This window comes from Heteronotia binoei, chromosome 7, assembly GCF_032191835.1.
Source record: "Heteronotia binoei isolate CCM8104 ecotype False Entrance Well chromosome 7, APGP_CSIRO_Hbin_v1, whole genome shotgun sequence".
NCBI classification, from domain to species: Eukaryota; Metazoa; Chordata; class Lepidosauria; order Squamata; family Gekkonidae; genus Heteronotia; species Heteronotia binoei.
The window spans coordinates 10,747,215-10,765,582 of NC_083229.1; the positions used below are offsets into that span (position 1 = coordinate 10,747,215).

An 18,368-nucleotide genomic window follows, 5' to 3' on the forward strand; every position below is an offset into this window, starting at 1 on the left:
ACCTTTAAGACCAACTTAGTTTTATTCGGAACGTAAGCTTTCGTGTGCTCTCTAAGCACACTTCATCAGACGAGGAATCCAGTACAGTAAGCAAAGCCACACATAGCTGGTAGTCAGGGGCTCAGAATGCAAACTGGTGCAAATTTAAGATCCAATGACAGTATAGTAAAATTATCTGGTAGGGAGCGGTTTAGAATGCAAAATAGTACAAATTTTTAAGATTCAACGACAGAATAGTAAAATGAACAAACTGAGCAAACCTTTGTAAAACCTTTGTCGTAAAAGATAGCAACGTGCTGATTGTTTCCTCCTTTTTGCATTTAAGATGCCTCGAGGTTTGTCCGGTCTCCTCAGTGCAGAAGGTGCCTGTGTAAAAACCCCAGTTTTCTCTCTCTTTGCATTTGCCCTAGTCGAGGAAGGGGAGCCCAGCTGTGTTAATGCCTAGACTGCTTGAATAACAGGTAACGATAGCAACCCCAAAAGGGGTTGGTCTCACAATGCTGTTGTCTGAGAATGCTTAGTCTGCAGTTTGTTTGTTTGTTTTAAAAAAATTCCCTGGGTTCCGATTTTTCTGAGCTCTGCCTGGCTCGTATAGAATATCTGATAATTCGCTGACTTTGCCTGTGCATGAAATGCAAGATTCTAACCAGGGAGCCTCTACTGTGTGTACTGAGACAGGCCACGTTGCATGCAATAAGCATGCTTCTAACTCAGTTGAGTTTGCTTGTTTCTTGCCGTTCAACTATCGATGATACCGAAATCGCATGCCGGGAATTTTTACTGCGATGCGATGGGCTGTGGCTTGGCAGCACAGCACGCTACTTTGCATGCAGAAGGGGAGGGGCCACGGCTCAGTAGTTAAAGCCCCTGCTTGGCATGAGGAAAGTCCCAGGTTCAATCCCTGCCGTCTCCAGTTTAAAAGGACCACGTAGTAGGTGATATGAAAGACCGAGACCCTGGAGAGCCGCTGCCAGTCTGAGTAGCCGATTTAGACCACGAGGGACCAAGGGTTCGATTCAGTAGAAGGCAGCTTCATGTGTCCGCTCATCCCAGGTTCAGTACTGGGCATCTCTTGCTGGGGGATCACAAGCAGTGTTCCCTCTAAGCTGAGTTAGTGTGAGCTAGCTCACAGTTTTTTAGCTTCTGGCTCACACATTTTTTTGCCTTAACTCAGGAAAAATAGCCCCAGAGCAAACCAATGTATGCAGCAGCTCACCACTTTAATGCCAGTAGCTCACGAAGTAGAATTTTTGCTCATAAGTCATCCACAGCTTAAAAGGAGCATTGATCACAAGTAGCGAGAGGTGTAGAAAGTTGCTGTCTTGTAATAGTAGAGTGATAATGGGCCAACATTCTGATACATTGCTAGGCAGATTCATGCTCAGTCGAATGGACAGAAAACCGTAGGTATTTATTCAGGATATTTCTTTGCTACTTCTTCAGAGCCGTGCCTGAGACAGCTTACAAGTAGGGCAAAAGTATAAAAACCAGCAGTTTAAAACCCACCATTAAGAACGGTATAAGACACCATGAAACAAGTATAAAAACCACCATTAAGAACAAGTAATTTGACACAAACAGCTTAAAATAGAAGCAGACCACCTAAAAGGCTGGTGAAATGAAACCCCCTAATTAGCACTTTGCCCTTTTCAGTATCAGAGATACAAGGTTTTTTGTTCGGCGAGAAAGCTCAGCACGCAAACTGGTATAATTTTGCAAATGTGGTTATTCTTCGTGAACTCATTGACCTGAATGTTAGTGCCCTGGATGCAGAATTTGTGGGGGTTTTTGAGAATGTTTGCTGTAAATTTGCCAATCCCTGTTTCTCTCTCCGCCCCATCAAGCACGCAAAGTATTACAATTGATGAAGATGATTTTTCTCCCTTTACAATTATCATCACAAAGAAAACCAGCCTTTCATAATGGCATTGTAAACTCATTTTAGGTGAGGGTCTGAAGTTCTTCAACAGAGCCCTTGGAGAAAATGGCTGCTTTGAATGATGTTGTTATAATCTCTTGAAGTCCCTCCCTTCCTCAGGCGACCCCAAAAATCCCTGAGAATTTTCCAACCTGGAGCTGGCAAACTTAGTTTAAAGACAGAATTTAGATTTTATTTTAAACCAGGTTATTTTAACAGACTTACAGCCAAGGCTTTCTTTTAAAAAAAAATAATAATAATCCAATTTAGTGCTCAGATGAGGAATAAAAAGGTCACTCTGTTCCTATGGGAACTGTGGGTGCTTGATACTACTCCCAGAATCCATCTTATTCAAGAGCCAACACAGGCTCAGGGTTAATCATTTTCAGGCAGAGTTTGGCTGGTTCAGGTAGCCAGCCCCAGGTTGACTCAGCCTTCCATCCTTCCGAAGTCGGTAAAATGAGTCCCCAACTTGCTGGGGGGAAAGTGTAGATGACTGGGGAAGGCAATGGCAAACCACCCCGTAAAAAGTTTGCCGTGAAAACGTTGTGAAAGCAGCGTCACCCCAAAGTCTGAAACGACGGGTGCTTGCACGGGGGACCTTTCCTTTACCTTTTTAAATTTTATTCTAAATGGTAGAAGCCACTATTCAAGAAGGCACCCTTGCCTATCGAATCCAAATTCTAGAGTAGTTACCTGTTCAGACAAAATATCTGACACTTGACGGTACGTGCATTTGAACTGATGGTTCACGAAAGCGTCCAGCATGAATAACTGCGCTTTCCTTCCCGGTCCCTGCACCGTTCTTTCTCCTCTTTGTATATCCAGCAATGGGTAGAAGAAGAAGAAGAAGATATTGGATTTATATCCTGCCCTCCACCCCGAAGAGTCTCAGACCGGCTCACAATCTCCTTTCCCTTCCCTCCCCCCACAAGAGACACCCTGTGAGGTAGATGAAGATATTGGATTTATATCCCACCCTCCACTTCGAAGAGTCTCAGAGCGGCTCACAATCTCCTTTACCTTTCCTCCCCACACAACAGACACCCTGTGAGGTAGATGAAGATACTGGATTTATATCCCGCCCTCCACTCCAAAGAGTCTCAGAGCGGCTCACAATCTCCTTTACCTCCCCCCTCCCCCAAAAGACACCCTGTGAGGTAGATGAAGATACTGGATTTATATCCCACTCTCCACTCCGAAGAGTCTCAGAGCGGCTCACAATCTCCTTTACCTCCCCCCCCCCCACAACAGCCACCCTGTGAGGTAGATGAAGATATTGGATTTATATCCCGCCCTCCACTCCGAAGAGTCTCAGAGTGGCTCATAATCTCCTTTACCTCCCCGCCCCCCACAACAGACACCCTGTGAGGTAGATGAAGATACTGGATTTATATCCTGCCCTCCAGTCCGAAGAGTCTCTGAGCGGCTCACAATCTCTTTTACTTTCCTCCCCCACAACAGACACCCTGTGAGGTGGGTGGGGCTGGAGAGGGCTCTCCCAGCAGCTGCCCTTTCAAGGACAACCTCTGCCAGAGCTATGGCTGACCCAAAGCCATTCCAGCAGCTGCAAGTGGAGGAGTGTGGGAATCAAACACAGTTCTCCCAGATAAGAGTCCGCACACTTAACCCCTACACCAAACTGGCTCTCCAGCAACGAGTCGATTCCCTGCTGGCACCCTGAAAAAGCTGCTTGGATGTTGTTCGCCACGACTCTCTGGAGGCAGCCCACATCTTGGCGCGCTTTCAAGGTGTGGTAATAGAGCATGATGAAAGACATATTGCGTTACAAAATAGGAGTGCCAGCAGGTGTTTAATAAAATAGGGCTACGGTAACGAGAGAGCACCCATTAACGATGCCTGAAATGCTATATGCAGGCAGAAAGGTCATTTCTCAGATAACTTTATTTTTTATTTCAGACTCCGAAGGCGTGCAGTGTGGCAATCGCCGCATTCCTTCCTGCACACTGAAAACACAGTTGAATCATAGAGTTGGAAGGGATCTCCAGGATCATCTAGTTCAGTCCCCTGCCAACTGCAGGAAACCCACATATACATCCCCACCCCTAGTGACTCCCGCTTCATACCCAGAAAATGGCAAAACAAAAAGCCTCCAGGATCCTTGGCAAAACTGCCCTGGAGAAAAATGGCTACTTGACCCACAAGTGGCAAACAGCATTTCCCTGGGTGCGTAGGGAGGGTGCTTGGGAGGGGCAACAGTGTGAGGACTTCTAGTGTCTTGGCCCCACTGATGGGGCATCCTGATGGCACCTGGATTTTTTGGCCACTGTGTGACACTGGATAGGCCATTGGCCTGATCCAGCTTGGCTTCTCTTACGTTCTTATGAAAGGGCCACAAGAACTAAGCTCTGATGCGGCCCTTCCTGCCCTCCTCATGATCTGCGTAAGTTTACAGAATCAGCATAGCTGTCAGTTGGCCATCTAGCCTGAATGTCGGTTATGGGTCGAGGCGTTTCGCCTAGTCACTGCCATAGGTTGCATGCATTGGTATTTCCCTGTGTCTGATCTTCAGGATTTGGAAGGGTTAAAAATGACATATACACTTCCCAAAATTAGAGTAGGAAAGGAAGTGCCATTTAAGAGTACATGACTTAATGCACAGTGGTGCCCTGCGCCCAAATGAACACCTGATGGCATCATCTCCAGGTTACTGTGAAACTGTCTCGAGTGTAAAGGGATGTGTTTGGGTGTGGCTCAGTTCCAGGGAGGTTACTTGCGGACCTTGCTGCTCAGGTATTCAAAGCCTGCTAGAGTCAAGTCTAGTTGCGGATATTTTCATGATTTTTCCAAGCTCAGCCGTTTCAGATAGCTGGATAAATACCCCAGTTGATAATCCAGTTGAAAAAAAAAATACCTGTAAAATACTGGTAACATATTTGTGGGATTTTGGCTTGGATAAAAGGAACGCACCCCCCCCTAAGTCAGGGGTCCCCAACCCCCGGGCCGGGTACTGGGCCGCAGCCTGTTTCCAAAGGGCCACGCAGCCTCACTGCTCCATCCCGCCCCCCCGTGCAGCCTTGCTGCCCCCCCTCCCCGTTCTCACCATTTCAAGGCCAGGGAAGAGGCCATGAAGTGCCTCCCAGGCCGACCCCCCCCTCCCCAGCCAATCAGGTGACCGGTGGGGAAAATGCAGCAGCAGCGGCAAAAGAGGGTTGCTCACCGCCGCTGCCACGTTTTCCCCTCCAATCACCTGATCGGCTGCGGGGGGCAGCCTGTGAGGCACTTCACAGCCTCTTCCCCGGCCTTAAAATTGTGAAAACGGGGGGCAATGAGGCTGCGTGGGGGTGGCAAGGCTGCACAGGAGATGGGGGGAGGAAAATGGGAAGGAGGAGGCGTCGTGGGGGGGGGGGCGGAGAGGAGGCCGAATTGGGTGCCCCCACCCTTCCGTCCCTGGGGCCGCGTTCCCTGGGGCCACAAAGGTTGAGGACCACTGCCCTAAGTAGCACCTTAGAAACCAACAGAGCTTCCAAGAGTCAAAGCTCCTTTTGTCAGGCGCTTTGAGGCTCAGAAGTTCATACCCCAGAAAATCTTGTTGATCTCTAAGGCGCTGCCGGACTTGAATCAACTCTTCTCCTGCAGAGCAATACGGTGACTCCCGCTGGTGGACCTCCTGATGGTACCTGGGTTTTGTCTACTGTGTGACACAGAGTGTTGGACTGGATGGGCTGTTGGCCTGACCCGACATGGCTTCTCTATGTTGTTGTGTCCTTCTGCTCTTACGCTCTGTAACAATCTTCAGAGCTCGCTGTGAGCTGTGTTGCCTTAGTCCAAAACTGTCAGGCCTCTCTTTACATCCGAGTAGATCAACCAGTACTAGAAGGCTATTACAAATTTGGTATCCAGAAGCACTGAGATGTCAGAACAGATGCACCATCAACAGGAGGGGAGAGAGAGATTACACATAGCATTTGCAGAAGTATTGGAGGGGGGGAATTGGCACAGTCTATGGTTACGGACAAGCCATTGGTTCTCCACGCCCTTTTATAACTCTGTGCTGTTCGGGACCCTTGAGTTGATTGTGCAAACTACTTGCCAGCCAGTCTCAGGCTAACGGCCCACAACAGCTTGTCTTGGCTCGAATGTTCTTTTTTTCCCTTTATTTTCCCTCACGTAATTCGTATTTTGACATACCTCAAGGCCGAACTTATTAACCTTGGCTTGTTAGCGAGACGCATCGTGAAAGTTCATTGCCTTACCTTTGGACGTGAACCAGCTGGATATCACGATTTCATCAGAACCTTTACGGCTCTTTCAACATGCTCAGCGTTGCGGGGGTTTATGCTGGCTTGAAGGGCCTAGCGAAGGCCACTGGAAAACATTTCACGTTGCGCAAGATGACACAAAGCTCCCAAGGCCCCAGTAAGAGAACGTAGCAACAAATGCCCTTCTGTTGCCTTCAGCTCCACAGCAGTGCCGCCAGTCCTATAAAACCCCTTGTCCTGGAGACCCACTTAAATGTATCAACAGAAATACTGATTGTGGGGCCGTCTTGACCGCAGCATAGACGCGAAGGGTAGGGTCTTCCCCATTTTTATGTATTTATTTAAGCTAATTTATATTCCGCCCTCCCGCAAGCAGGCTCGTGGCAGATTACAAGCATATAAAATAACATAATTAGGTAAAACATAAGTATATTAAACAGCTAAAATAAGATTTAAAACAGACAGCCATTGGCTAGAATCATAGAGTTGGAAGGGATCCCCAGGGTCATCTAGTCGAACCTTCTGCACAATGCAGGAAATTCACAAATACCTCCCCCTAAATTCACAGGATCCTCATTGCTGTCAGATGGCCATCTAGCCTCTGCTTAAAAACCTCCAAGGAAGGAGAGCCCTTCCAAGTATTAAGGACATAAGAGAAGCCATGTTGGATCAGGCCAATGGCCCATCCAGTCTAACCCTCTGTGTCACACAGTGGCCAATACACACACACACACACTGTGGCTAATAGCCCCTGATTGACCTCTGCTCCATATTTTTATCTAACCCCCTCGTGAAGCTGGCTCTGCTTGTAGCCACCACCACCTCCTGTGGCAGTGAATTCCACATGTTAATCACCCTTTGGGTGGAGAAGTACTTCCTTTTATCTGTTTTAACCTGACTGCTCAGCAATTTCATCGAATGCCCACGAGTTCTTGTATTGTGAGAAAGGGAGAAAAGTACTTCTTTCTCTACTTTCTCCATCCCATACATAATCTTGTAAACCTCTATCATGTCACCCCGCATCTAAGGCTAGGAAAGAGACCGGTCTCGCTGAACGCAAACTTCTCAAAACTGGTCCATGCAGAGAAGTCTTTCGCAGGGAGGCCAAGTTAAATGGACGCCCCATCACCTCAATCAAAGGCCTGGCAGAACAGTTCTGTTTTGCAGGCCCTGCAGAAAGGTAAAAAGGGGTCCAGCAGGGCCCTGATCTCAAGGGGAAGCATATTCCACCAGGCCGGGGCCACGGCAGAAAACTGTGGCCCTGGTTGAGGCTAATTGGAGCTCTTTTGGACCAGGGATCACCAGTAGGTGCTGATTGGCTGAGCGTAAGGCTCTTGGGGGCCCGTCCAAGGAGAGGCAGTCCTTCATATTGTATTGTTTCTCTAAAACAGGGGTGGCCAAACTTGCTCAACGTAAGAGCCACAGAGAATAAACATCAGATGTTTAAGAGTCCTGCACAGCTAGATTTGGATCCAGGTTGCGGCCCTCAGTTTGCAAGACCCAAGCAAGGTTGTGGGGCATTTTGGAGGTCATCAATTCATAGCGCCTCCACAAGTTAGCAGCAGCTCGATGGCCCTTAACACACACACGCACGCACATCCATCCCTGTGGTTATCAGCTGTCGTCTGCATGAGGGAACAGCTGAAAAGTTCTCAGCATAAACGTAAAGGGATTTTTGCACCCTCTTGCTGATCTCCTTGGGGGTCAGGCTTTCTCAGCGCTTTCATCTCCCTGCTTTGATTTCAAGACCTGGTTTAGAGAAGACCTCATTGCCAGGCAAGCAAAAGGCTTCAATCCTCTTACGATGCTTCGCGTCACTCCACTGGGATTTGCCGTTGACGCTGGATGGAATTGCTGCCTTCATCCATTCCCGAAACTTCGGCGTTGGCTGAATTGCCTGCCCTTATTCCCACCAGGCGGATATTGCTTCTGTCAACACGTTTGCATTAAGCAGGTGTAAATTAGTTTCCTCTGTCCTTTCGGCGTCGCCGCTTTCTGTATCATTTTGCGTTGTTGTTTCTGCCGCGAGGCAATAAAAACCATCCCCTTCCAGCCTCTGCAACTGAGCGCGCTCTTCAAGTATTAAGCATCTAGGAAAGGGTCTACACTAGTCAGTGGACAGGTCCGATATTGTCTGTGACTGCCTCACAAGGTGTCTCTTCTGGGGAGAAGAAAAGGACTGCAGATTTATACCCCGCCCTTCTCTCTGAATCAGAGACTCAGAGCGGCTTACAATCTCCTATATCTTCTCCCCCCGAAACAGACGCCCTGTGAGGTGGGTGGGACTGAGAGAGCTCTCACAGCAGCTGCCCTTTCAAGGACAACCTCTGCCAGAGCTATGGCTGACCCAAGGCCGTTCCAGCAGCTGCAAGTGGAGGAGTGGGGAATCAAACCCGGTTCTCCCAGATAAGAGTCCCCACACTTAACCACTACAGGGGAAGAAGGTCTATGAGAGCTATAGCTGACCCAAGACCATTCCAGCAGCTGCAAGTGGAGGAGTGGGGAATCAAACCCGGCTCTCCCAGATTAAAAGTCCACACACTTAACCACTATAGCAAACTGGGAGGGGAAAGGAAGGTGATTGTAAGCCACTTTGAGACTCCTTAGGGTAGAGAGAAAGCAGGGTATAAAAACCAACTCTTCCTCCTCCGCCACGTGAGGCCTTCTGGGCAACTTTGGGCCAGTCGTCAGAGAGCTGCTAAGTACCTGAGCGGCACGCAATCTGAATGAGCAGCAAATGTGCTAAATTATTGTATAACTTAGCACAGAGGTGCCCAACATGGTGTCCTTAGGCACCACAGCACCCACCGACACATTTTCTGATGCTCAGCAGGTGCTTTCAGAAAGTGGGTGGGGCTCAGTGAGGCTTTCACCCAGCAGGACTCCTGATTGGCTGTGCCATTTGAAAGGCATCCTGTTAAGCGCATCTTCTGCCTTGCTCCCTGACATTTTCTGGTTGGCTCCACCTCCTGCGGTGGCCGTCTTGTGATTGTACCCATAGCCCTGTTTCAGAATTCCAAAGGTGCCCACCAACTCTGAACAGCTGGGGAACCCTAATGTAGCATTTCTTCAGAATACGTAACTGATGGTGCATTAGTGCAACCTACAGGCTGCCTCTTTGAATCAGAAGCACAGGATTAAGCTGTCAAAATGCTGGGGTTTTTTTTTTTTAAATTACTTTCAGGAGCTTTTAGTACAGGGGTGGCCAAACTTGCTTAAAGAAAGAGGCACAGAGAATAAACATTACATGTTTGAGAGCTGCAAGACATGAATGTCAGATGTTTGAGAGCTAGAAGGAAGGAAGATGGGGGAGGGAGAGATGGAAAGAAAGCAGCTTTGACTTTAAATGCGTTCTCCAAGCTCCCGGTTGACTTAGCTTGTAGAAGTGATTTAAAGAGAGATGAGGCAGTGGGGGCTTCAAGAGCCACACAATATGTGTAAAAGAGCCACATGTGGCTCCCGAGCCGCAGTTTGGCCACCCCTGCTTTAGCACAATAAAGTGAAGCGTGGAAATTTTCCACTGCAGCTTGCTTCATTCTTGGTTTCTACATAAGCACATATATTAATGCATTTTAATTGGAGCAGTGGGGGCAGATCAGATGGAGCAGAGAAGTATTAGATGCCTGAAATTGGCACGGGATCACTGCAAACACTGTTGGCACACCCTAAAATTGGCGTAGCGCAGCTTTAATCGGTTAAAGATGTGATCAGTGTTTTTGGTGGGGGTTTTTTAATGCATATAATTAACTGAACAGGTGGTTTTGAGTTCCTGAAAATATACTTGCTGGAACTTGGAAGACCAGCTGCATCACTGGCTCACGGAAGCCAGTTCAGCACTGATAAGGTTGCAAAGAAAGTGTTCGGCTCTTGACTCTGAATTTTAGGAAGGCCGTGTTTTCAGCTATAACAGAGAAACAAAGCAACAATGGAAATATTGGCTGATCCTCCGCAAACTCAGGGTTACTTCATGTGGAACTGTGGAAGGGGTGAGGACTTTGGGAGAGGCGATGCCTTGGTGGTAGAGCATCTGCTTGGTGTGCAGAAGGGCCCAGGTGCAATCCCCGGCATCTCCAGTTGAAAGGACTAATAGGAGGTGATGGGAAAGACCTCCACCTAAGACCCTGGAGAGCTACTGCTGTCTGAGTAGACCAGGATTTCCTTTTCGAGCCTGTAGGCACCTTCGGAATTCTGACACCGTGTGGTGGACGCAGCCCCCAAATGGCTGCCACATGAGGTGGAGCCAGCCCCAAAATGGCTGCCGCAGGAGGTGGAGCCAGCCACAAAATGGCTGCTGCACCTTCCCTTCAGTCACGCAGCCAATCAGATCTCCAGTGGCCAGTCCAGAAACCTTCCTGGGCAAAAGCCCCACCCACTTGCTAAAACACCTGGGCGGGACCAGGACACATGTCAGCAGGCTCCATTATGACCATGGTAGATGGGACCCCTGGAATAAACAGTGCTTACTTTGATGGGCCAAGTCAGCTTCATGTGTTCAGTTCACACCAGTGAATGTGTATTAACTCTGGTCATGTGGAGAGCAGGTACAGTGGATCTGCAAGTTCACTATGGTGCCCACCTTGGTGTATGTGAGGCCAGGAGTGCATTCCCCCAGTATTTGAAAGCTTCATGGGGCTTTCAGTTTGTTTCCAAGAATAATTCAGAGTTGCAGTGATGTGTTTATAAATCCCTGACTGGTCTGTCCTGGTCTGGTCTGTCCTGATCTGGTCTGTCCTGACTGGTCTGTCCTGATCTGGCTGGCCCAGGTTAGCCTGATCTTGTCCGATCACAGAAGCTAAGCAGAGTTTGCCCTGGTTAGTGCTTGGATGGGAGATCACCAAGAAGAACAAGTAGATGATACTGGATTTATATCCTGCCCTCCACTCCAAATCTCAGAGTCTCAGAGCAGCTCACAATCTCCTTTACCTTCCTCCCCCACAATAGACACCCTGTGAGGTGGGTGGGGCTGAGAGGACTCTCACAGCAGCTGCCCTTTCAAGGACAACTCTGCGAGAGCTACGGCTGACCCAAGGCCATTCCAGCAGGTGCTAATGGAGGAATTCACTGCTACAGGAGGTGGTGGCGGCTACAAGCATAGACAGCTTCAGGAGGGGGTTAGATAAAAATATGGAGCAGAGGTCCATCAGTGGCTGTTAGCCACAGTGTGTATGTATATATATATGTGTGTGTGTGTGTGTGTGTGTGTATATATATATATATATATATATATATACATACACATTTATATATATATATATATATATATATATATATATATATATATATATATATATATATATATAAAAAATTTGGCCACTGTGTGACACAGAGTGTTGGACTGGATGGGCCATTGGCCTTATCCAACATGGCTTCTCTTATGTTCTTATGAGATGAGCTTCTGGATGTGTCTGTGGCATATGTGGGTTTTCCTCTGCCTATTTCGGTGATACCCGGCGGGCTGCGCATGGGTGCCATGGCGTCCACTGACACCTTTCCTGCTGCCCATCAAGTATTTTTAGGGAGTAGGCAAAGCCATGTAGGACTTTTGCCCAGCAAGGCTTCTGGCTGGCCCTTGAAGATTTGGTTTGCGGTGCAGGTTTTTTTAAAAATGCCACCACGGCACAAGGATCTTCATTGTGCGACTGAAGGTAAGTTGTGGTGGCCTTCTGCTGTGGCCATTTTATAGTTGCACCCATCATGCTGTGTCAGAATGCCAAAGCTGCCTGCAAGCTTTAAAAGTTTTGGAACTAGTGTACGAAATAACAGCCTTATGCTTATCGGTGTCATAGATATTCATAAATAGGGATGTGGGAAAAATTTTCCTCCAATTTGAATCTATTGAACCTGGAGAATATCACTATTCCCGAATATTCCCAAATCTCAGTATCAGTATTGTATTGGGATTTGGGTAAATATTTGGGAAACCCGAATTTATTTGGCTCCATTATACCCTATGGGGACTGTCCCCATAGGTTATAATGGAGTTCAGTAAATGCCGTGTTGGATCAGGCCAGTGGCCCATCCAGTCCAGAACTCTGTGTCACACAGTGACCAAAAAACCCCAAGTGCCATCAGGAGATCCACCGGTATCGGTATTGTATCTCAGTATCTGTATTGTATTGTATTGGGATTTGGGTAAATATTTGGGAAACCCAAATTTATTTGGCTCCATTATACCCTATGGGGACTGTCCCCATAGGTTATAATGGAGTTCAGTAAATGCCTTCTGAATTCACTCGCTGAGTCTTTGCTGCTGCTGCGGCACATATTGGCAATTTCAAAAGGCATTTAAACTTTAAGTGTCTTCTAGCTGCATCCAAATAAATTTTAATTTAATTTTGCTATTTATATCCCACCCTACCCCACAAGTTTTTATTCGGCTTTTATTCCAGTGTGGCTATTTCAGTAGCAAAATCATATTCTCTAATCTAATTTGGCTGAATAAATACCTCCCAAAAAAATTGATAATATATTTTGTGGATATTCAGTTCCATGTATGTTGAGCAACCACACCATTCACAAATGCTAACTAACTAAGAAAAATAACAGTGTAAACTTGCTCAGTGGCAGCTGATAAAGCATTACTGGAATTTTAGATTGGGAAGGAGGGAAATAACATGGAATTACTTGTGAACAGATCTCAGAAACTACTGTAAATGTAGACATGGATCGTAAAAGATTTGAGAACCTCTCTTTGAACAGAAGGATGCCCCCCAGATGAACAAATGAAATGCACAAGAGGCTTTGTTTAAAACAGTGCAAAGAGGCTGTAGAAGTCAGGGCATTGGGAGTACGATGGCAGTTCAATGATAGAGCATCTGCTTGGCATGTAGAAAGTCCCACACTCAGCCCCCTCTGTCCATAGATAAAAGGACCAGACAGTAGGTGATGTGAAGGATGCCTGGTTGCTGCCAATCTGAGTAGAAAGTAGTTACCAAGAAGGGCAAATGGTTCTGTTCAAGGGAAGAGCTGTGGTATAGCGCAAGAGCCTCAGCTCAGCATGCAGAAGATCCCAGGCTCAACCTCCGGTATCTCCAGTTGTAAGGACCAGGCAGTAGAAGAGGTGAAAGACCTCAGCCTGAGACCCTGGAGAGCTGCTGGCAGTCTGAGTAGACAGATGAATCAGTGTTTCTGCTTCAGTATAAGGCCGCTTTTTATATTCACACGAGTAACTCTTTGCTCTTATTGACAGATTAATCAGCCACTCGATGGGGATTACCAGCGGAGCAGCTCTTTGTGTTACCTTCCCGCCACCGTGTAGCAAGCAAAACAACTTCAGCACCTCTTCAATAACAATTATGAAACTGGTATTAACTGAATGGCAATTATGGATTTTTAACTCTAGTACACAGTAAACGAAAACCCAAGCCCAGCAAGCCATATGCCGAATTTCCTACCAAATAGCATTTTTTTTTTCGTTCCTCTCTGAATGTTTCAACGTCTGCGCGACAAATTGATGACGCAAACTGCTCGTAACAAGGGGGAATTACAAATATTGTTTGCACGAGGAACGCGACGCAGCTGGAAAGAGAAGACACCGTAACTTATCGTTAGAGATGATAGCATTATTTATATAGGTATAATAAATAAATATATATATATATATTTTTGTGGTAATGAAAATGGCTCCACAGAATGCTGACTCGGAATCTATGCAAGCTCAAGAGCTACCTGTGGTGCAGCTCCAGAAGCCGGAAAATGAGAATGAGAGTAAGGAAGAGACCATCAGTGAAGAATCCATAGACCGGATACCTGTACGCCTCTGGGTGATGCATGGCGCTGTAATGTTTGGCCGGGAATTTTGTTACGCCATGGAGACGGCTTTGGTGACTCCGGTATTGTTACAAATCGGTAAGTTGAAAACAAAAATCGTTACGTGCCATGATAGATGCTCACCGCCGCTCGTCTTTCAGTGCGGAGTCCGCAAAACCTCTAATTCAATTAGCTCATATGGGTCTTCTACACTTTTTTATGCCAACCTTCTAAAAACGACGGGGACCAGCAGGTCTCAGCCTCTGCTTTATTTATGGTCAGCCTAATTGGTTGTGGGCAGCAATGACAGGTTCAGCATCCCTATGTAAAAAACTGCCAGTACCCAAAAACTCCCAAGTGCGGCAAACGCATCTGACTATCAGAACTCACAGCAATTACAAACAGTTTAAAACTCATGCACAGGGCAGTAGGTAGGCTCCTGTCTGAACAGCCCATGCGAGTCTTGCTTTTTCTTGTTTGAGAGCCAGTTTGGTGTAATGGTTAACTTGCGCGTACTCTTACCTAGGAGAATCGGGTTTGATTCCCCACTCCCCCACTTGCAGCTGCTGGAATGGCCTTGGGTCAGCCATAGCTCTTGTAGGAGTTGTCCTTGAAAGGGCAGCTTCTGCGAGAGCTCTCTCAGCCCCACCTACCTCACAGAGTGTCTCTTGTGTGTGAGTGTGGGAGGAAGGTAAAGGAGATAATGACCTCTCTGAGATTCAGAGTATAGGGCGGGATATAAATCCAATCCAATCCAATCCAATATCTTCTTGTTTGTTGGAAGTCAAGCAGCTCAATATTTGGGAATGCCACCTAATGGCCAAATGCAGCTTACGCATTAGCACAGGAGTGGCCAAACTTGCTTAACATAAGAGCCACATAGAATCAACGTCAGAAGTTTGAGAGCTGCATATGAAGGCAGGAGAGCCAGTTTGGTGTAGTGGTTTAGTGTGCGGACTCTTATCTGGGAGAACCGGGTTTGATTCCCCACTCCTCCACTTGCACCTGCTAGCATGGCCTTGGGTCAGCCATAGCTCTGGCAGAGGTTGTCCTTGAAAGGGCAGCTGCTGTGAGAGTCCTCTCCAGCCCCACCCACCTCACAGGGTGTCTGTTGTGGGGGAGGAAGGTAAAGGAGATTGTGAGCCGCTCTGAGACTCTTCGGAGTGGAGGGCGGGATATAAATCCAATACCTTCTTCTTCTTCATTCTGTCTCTCTGACAAAGGGAGCTCTAACTCTCAAAAACATATACCCCTGGAATCTCGTTGGTCTCTAAGGTTCCACTGCTCTCAAATCTAGCTGTTCTTCTGCAGACCGACATGCCTGCCTTCTGAAATATTCTGAATTCCCTTCATGCTCTTTTGCAGATGGCTGTAAAATGCAGTTTCGTGAGCAGGTTGAGCTAATCTGGCCCTTGTCAGGTTTACTCCCCGTGCTTTCTAATGGAGATGGAGTCGGTACCCGTGGCCACAGTGCGTCTTACTCCAAAGCTGACTCACTTGGAGTTTAGGTTAATGAATGGACAGTCCATACCATGATCTTGAAATTCCGTGTGAAAAGGAATGGTGTTCATATACTTGTGCAACATCGGTATGGTTAGATTCAGCTTTAGTTCAGACCTTTGCTCACGCTGTCATCCCAGCTAATAAAGCCACACAGGGTTATATTTCTTGTGTCCCTGAAAGTTACTTGTAACATCAGAAACAGGATTTTATTAGAACAAGCCAGGATTCAAGCCCGGTGGCACATTAGAGACCCAACAACATTTTCGAGGTATGAGCTTTCGAATGTGAGATACGTGCTGTAAGGTCCTTTACCTTTGTTGCGCTAATGTGGTACAGTCAGGGGTGGAATTCTAGCAGGAGGTCCTTTGCATATTAGGCCACACACCCCTGATGTAGCCAATCCTCTTGGAGCTTACAGTGGGCCCTGTACTAAGAGCCCTGTAAGCTCTTGGCGGATTGGCTACATCAGGGGTGTGTTGCCTAATATCCAAAGGAGCTCCTGCTAGAATTCCACTCCTGGGCACAGTGATGGGGGTTCGCTGAGTGGAAGACCCAGATCCAACTCATCGGGTGATCTTGGGGAAATTACTTTTGATCTAACATCCCTGACAAAGTGGTGTTTTTCTTAACCCAAAGTGGTGTTTTCCCTAAAGGAGAGCCAGTTTGGTGTAGTGGTTAAGTGCGTGGACTCTTATTTGGGAGAACCGGGTTTGATTCCCCACTCCTCCACTTGCACCTGCTAGCATGGCCTTGGGTCAGCCATAGCTCTGGCAGAGGTTGTCCTTGAAAGGGCAGCTGCTGTGAGAGCCCTCTCAGCCTCACCCACCTCACAGGGTGTCTGTTGTGGGGGAGGAAGGTAAAGGAGATTGTGAGCCACTCTGAGACTCTCCGAAGTGGAGGGCGGGATATAAATCCAATATCTTCATCTACCTCCCAGGGTGTCTGTTGTGGGGGAGGAAGGGAAAGGAGATTGTGAGCCGCTCTGAGACTCTTCAGAGTGGAGGGCGGGATATAAATCCAATATCTTCATCTACCTCCCAGGGTGTCTGTTGTGGGGGAAGAAGGTAAAGGAGATTGTGAGCTGCTCTGAGACTCTTCGGAGTGGAGGGCGGGATATAAATCCAATATCTTCTTCTTTTTTTAAAAAAAAATATATACATACATATACATGACCTGTTCCATTTTCTGCTCTGGAGGTAGGGTGGAGAGTAGATCTAATGAAGTAATTTATCCTCTTTAATTTGAACCCAAGATGCTGGCACGGGATGCCTGCAAAATTGCCTTGCAGAATGTGGCGCAGCATATGGGCTAATAAGAGACAAAAGGGAGCTTGATGGGAGCTGGCAGTCAGCGTGACATGCCGCATTCGGGGGCGCAAAGACCTCAACCGAAGATGTCAGACTTGTGCGTCCCAATTAATCGGTGATCTCGCAAGCTGATTATCCAAGCCAAGGGAAAGTTCCAGCTGCTTTTGGCGATGTAATTTAAAGCGATTCGAACAACGCGGAGGCAGAAAGGGAGTGGGTGGGAAACTGAAGGAGCTTAGCTTGTGAAATGCTGCCTGCCAGTATTCCATTGTGTAGCAATTCTGCTCGGAGAGCTCTATAATGCTTTGCTTTTCACCCTGGTGAGCCTAATCCAGTCCGAACTTGTTTTTTTTTTTTAATTTCCTGTAGACTATTTTGCTGTGATTGAACCTTAACTGGAATATAGAGGAGCTAGTCCGGTCATATAGGAGCCCTGTGGCGCAGAGTGGTAAATCTGCAGTATTGCAGTCCAAACTCTACTCACGACCTGAGTTCGATCCTGGTAGAAGCTGGGTTCAGGTAGCAGGCTCCAGGTCGACTCAGCCTTCCATCCTTCCGAGGTTGGTAAAATGAGTCCCCAGCTTGCTGGGGGGAAAGTGTAGATGACTGGGGAAGGCAATGGCAAACCACCCCGTAAAAAAAAGGTCTGTTGTGAAAACATTGTGATGCGACTGGTGCTTGCACAGGGGACTATCTTTACCTTTTTTTTTAGTCTGGTCATATGAGGGTATGTTTGTGTGGCGTCGAACGCTTTAAAGCCGTCGTGTCCTATAAATCTTATTAGAAATTAGTGTGGAGTCAGTATAGGTTATCAGATCTATGCATGCCTTTTCGCATATCAGAATTCCTGTGTGCGAGTAATCTGGAATGGGGAGAAAGTAGAGTTGTGCAGGGACAGCAGTTTTGTTACCAAACCTAACAGCTAAGTGGGGATATCTTCAGCCTCTCTACCGCATTCCAGATTCAGGAGGGTGCCGTTGCCGGTGCATGCGTGGAAGACACCCCCCCCCTCCTTGATTTCATGTGAACTTCTCTGATGCTGAGCTCCAAAATATCCCAGCCGCTTCATTAACTGTGACTTGACAAAGGTAGAAAAAGTCCAAACTGACTTGACAAAGGTAGAAAAGCCTTAAACGCACACATACGCACACCATAGTGGACTTTATCAGAATGAAGTCATGTTGAATCAGGGCAATGGCTCATCTGCAGTGAAAACTGCCCTTTAAGGCTCTCTGTTTCCTGTTAATTAACCAGTTTTTAATCCACAAGAGGACTTGTCCTCTTATCTCATGACTTCTGCATTTACTTAAGAGCCTTTGATAAGGAGCTTTATCAAAAGCTTTTTGAAAGTCTAGGTAAACAAACATCTATTAGGTCATCCTTCTTTACATGTTTGTTCACCCCAGGGCTTTTTTGGTAGAAAAAGCCCAGCAGGAACTCATTTGCAAATTAGGCCACACCCCCTGACATCAACATTTTTCCACACAGGACTTTTTTTGTTAGAAAAAGCCCAGCAATAACTTATTTGCTTATTAGGCCACGCCTCCTGACACCAAGCCAGCCAGAACTGCGTTCCTGCTAAAAAAAAAAAAAAACCTTGTTTCACTCCCACAAAGAACTCTAAAACAGCGGTCTCCAACCTTTTTGGCACCAGGGACCGATTTTGTG

General features: G+C 47.1%; 1 protein-coding gene across 2 annotated transcripts in view; it reads left to right on the plus strand.

Moving 5' to 3' along the window:
• The first annotated feature begins 331 nt into the window (after window positions 1-331).
• The window catches only part of SLC45A4 (solute carrier family 45 member 4), a 75,457-nt gene continuing 57,420 nt past the window's right edge, over window positions 332-18,368 (plus strand). For both annotated transcript variants that reach the window (XM_060243183.1, XM_060243182.1), the window contains exons 1-2: window positions 332-461; window positions 13,331-13,989. In XM_060243183.1, the coding sequence (XP_060099166.1) occupies window positions 13,755-13,989 (235 nt within the window). In that variant the 5' untranslated portion in view covers window positions 332-461; window positions 13,331-13,754. The remainder of the gene's footprint in view (window positions 462-13,330; window positions 13,990-18,368) is intronic.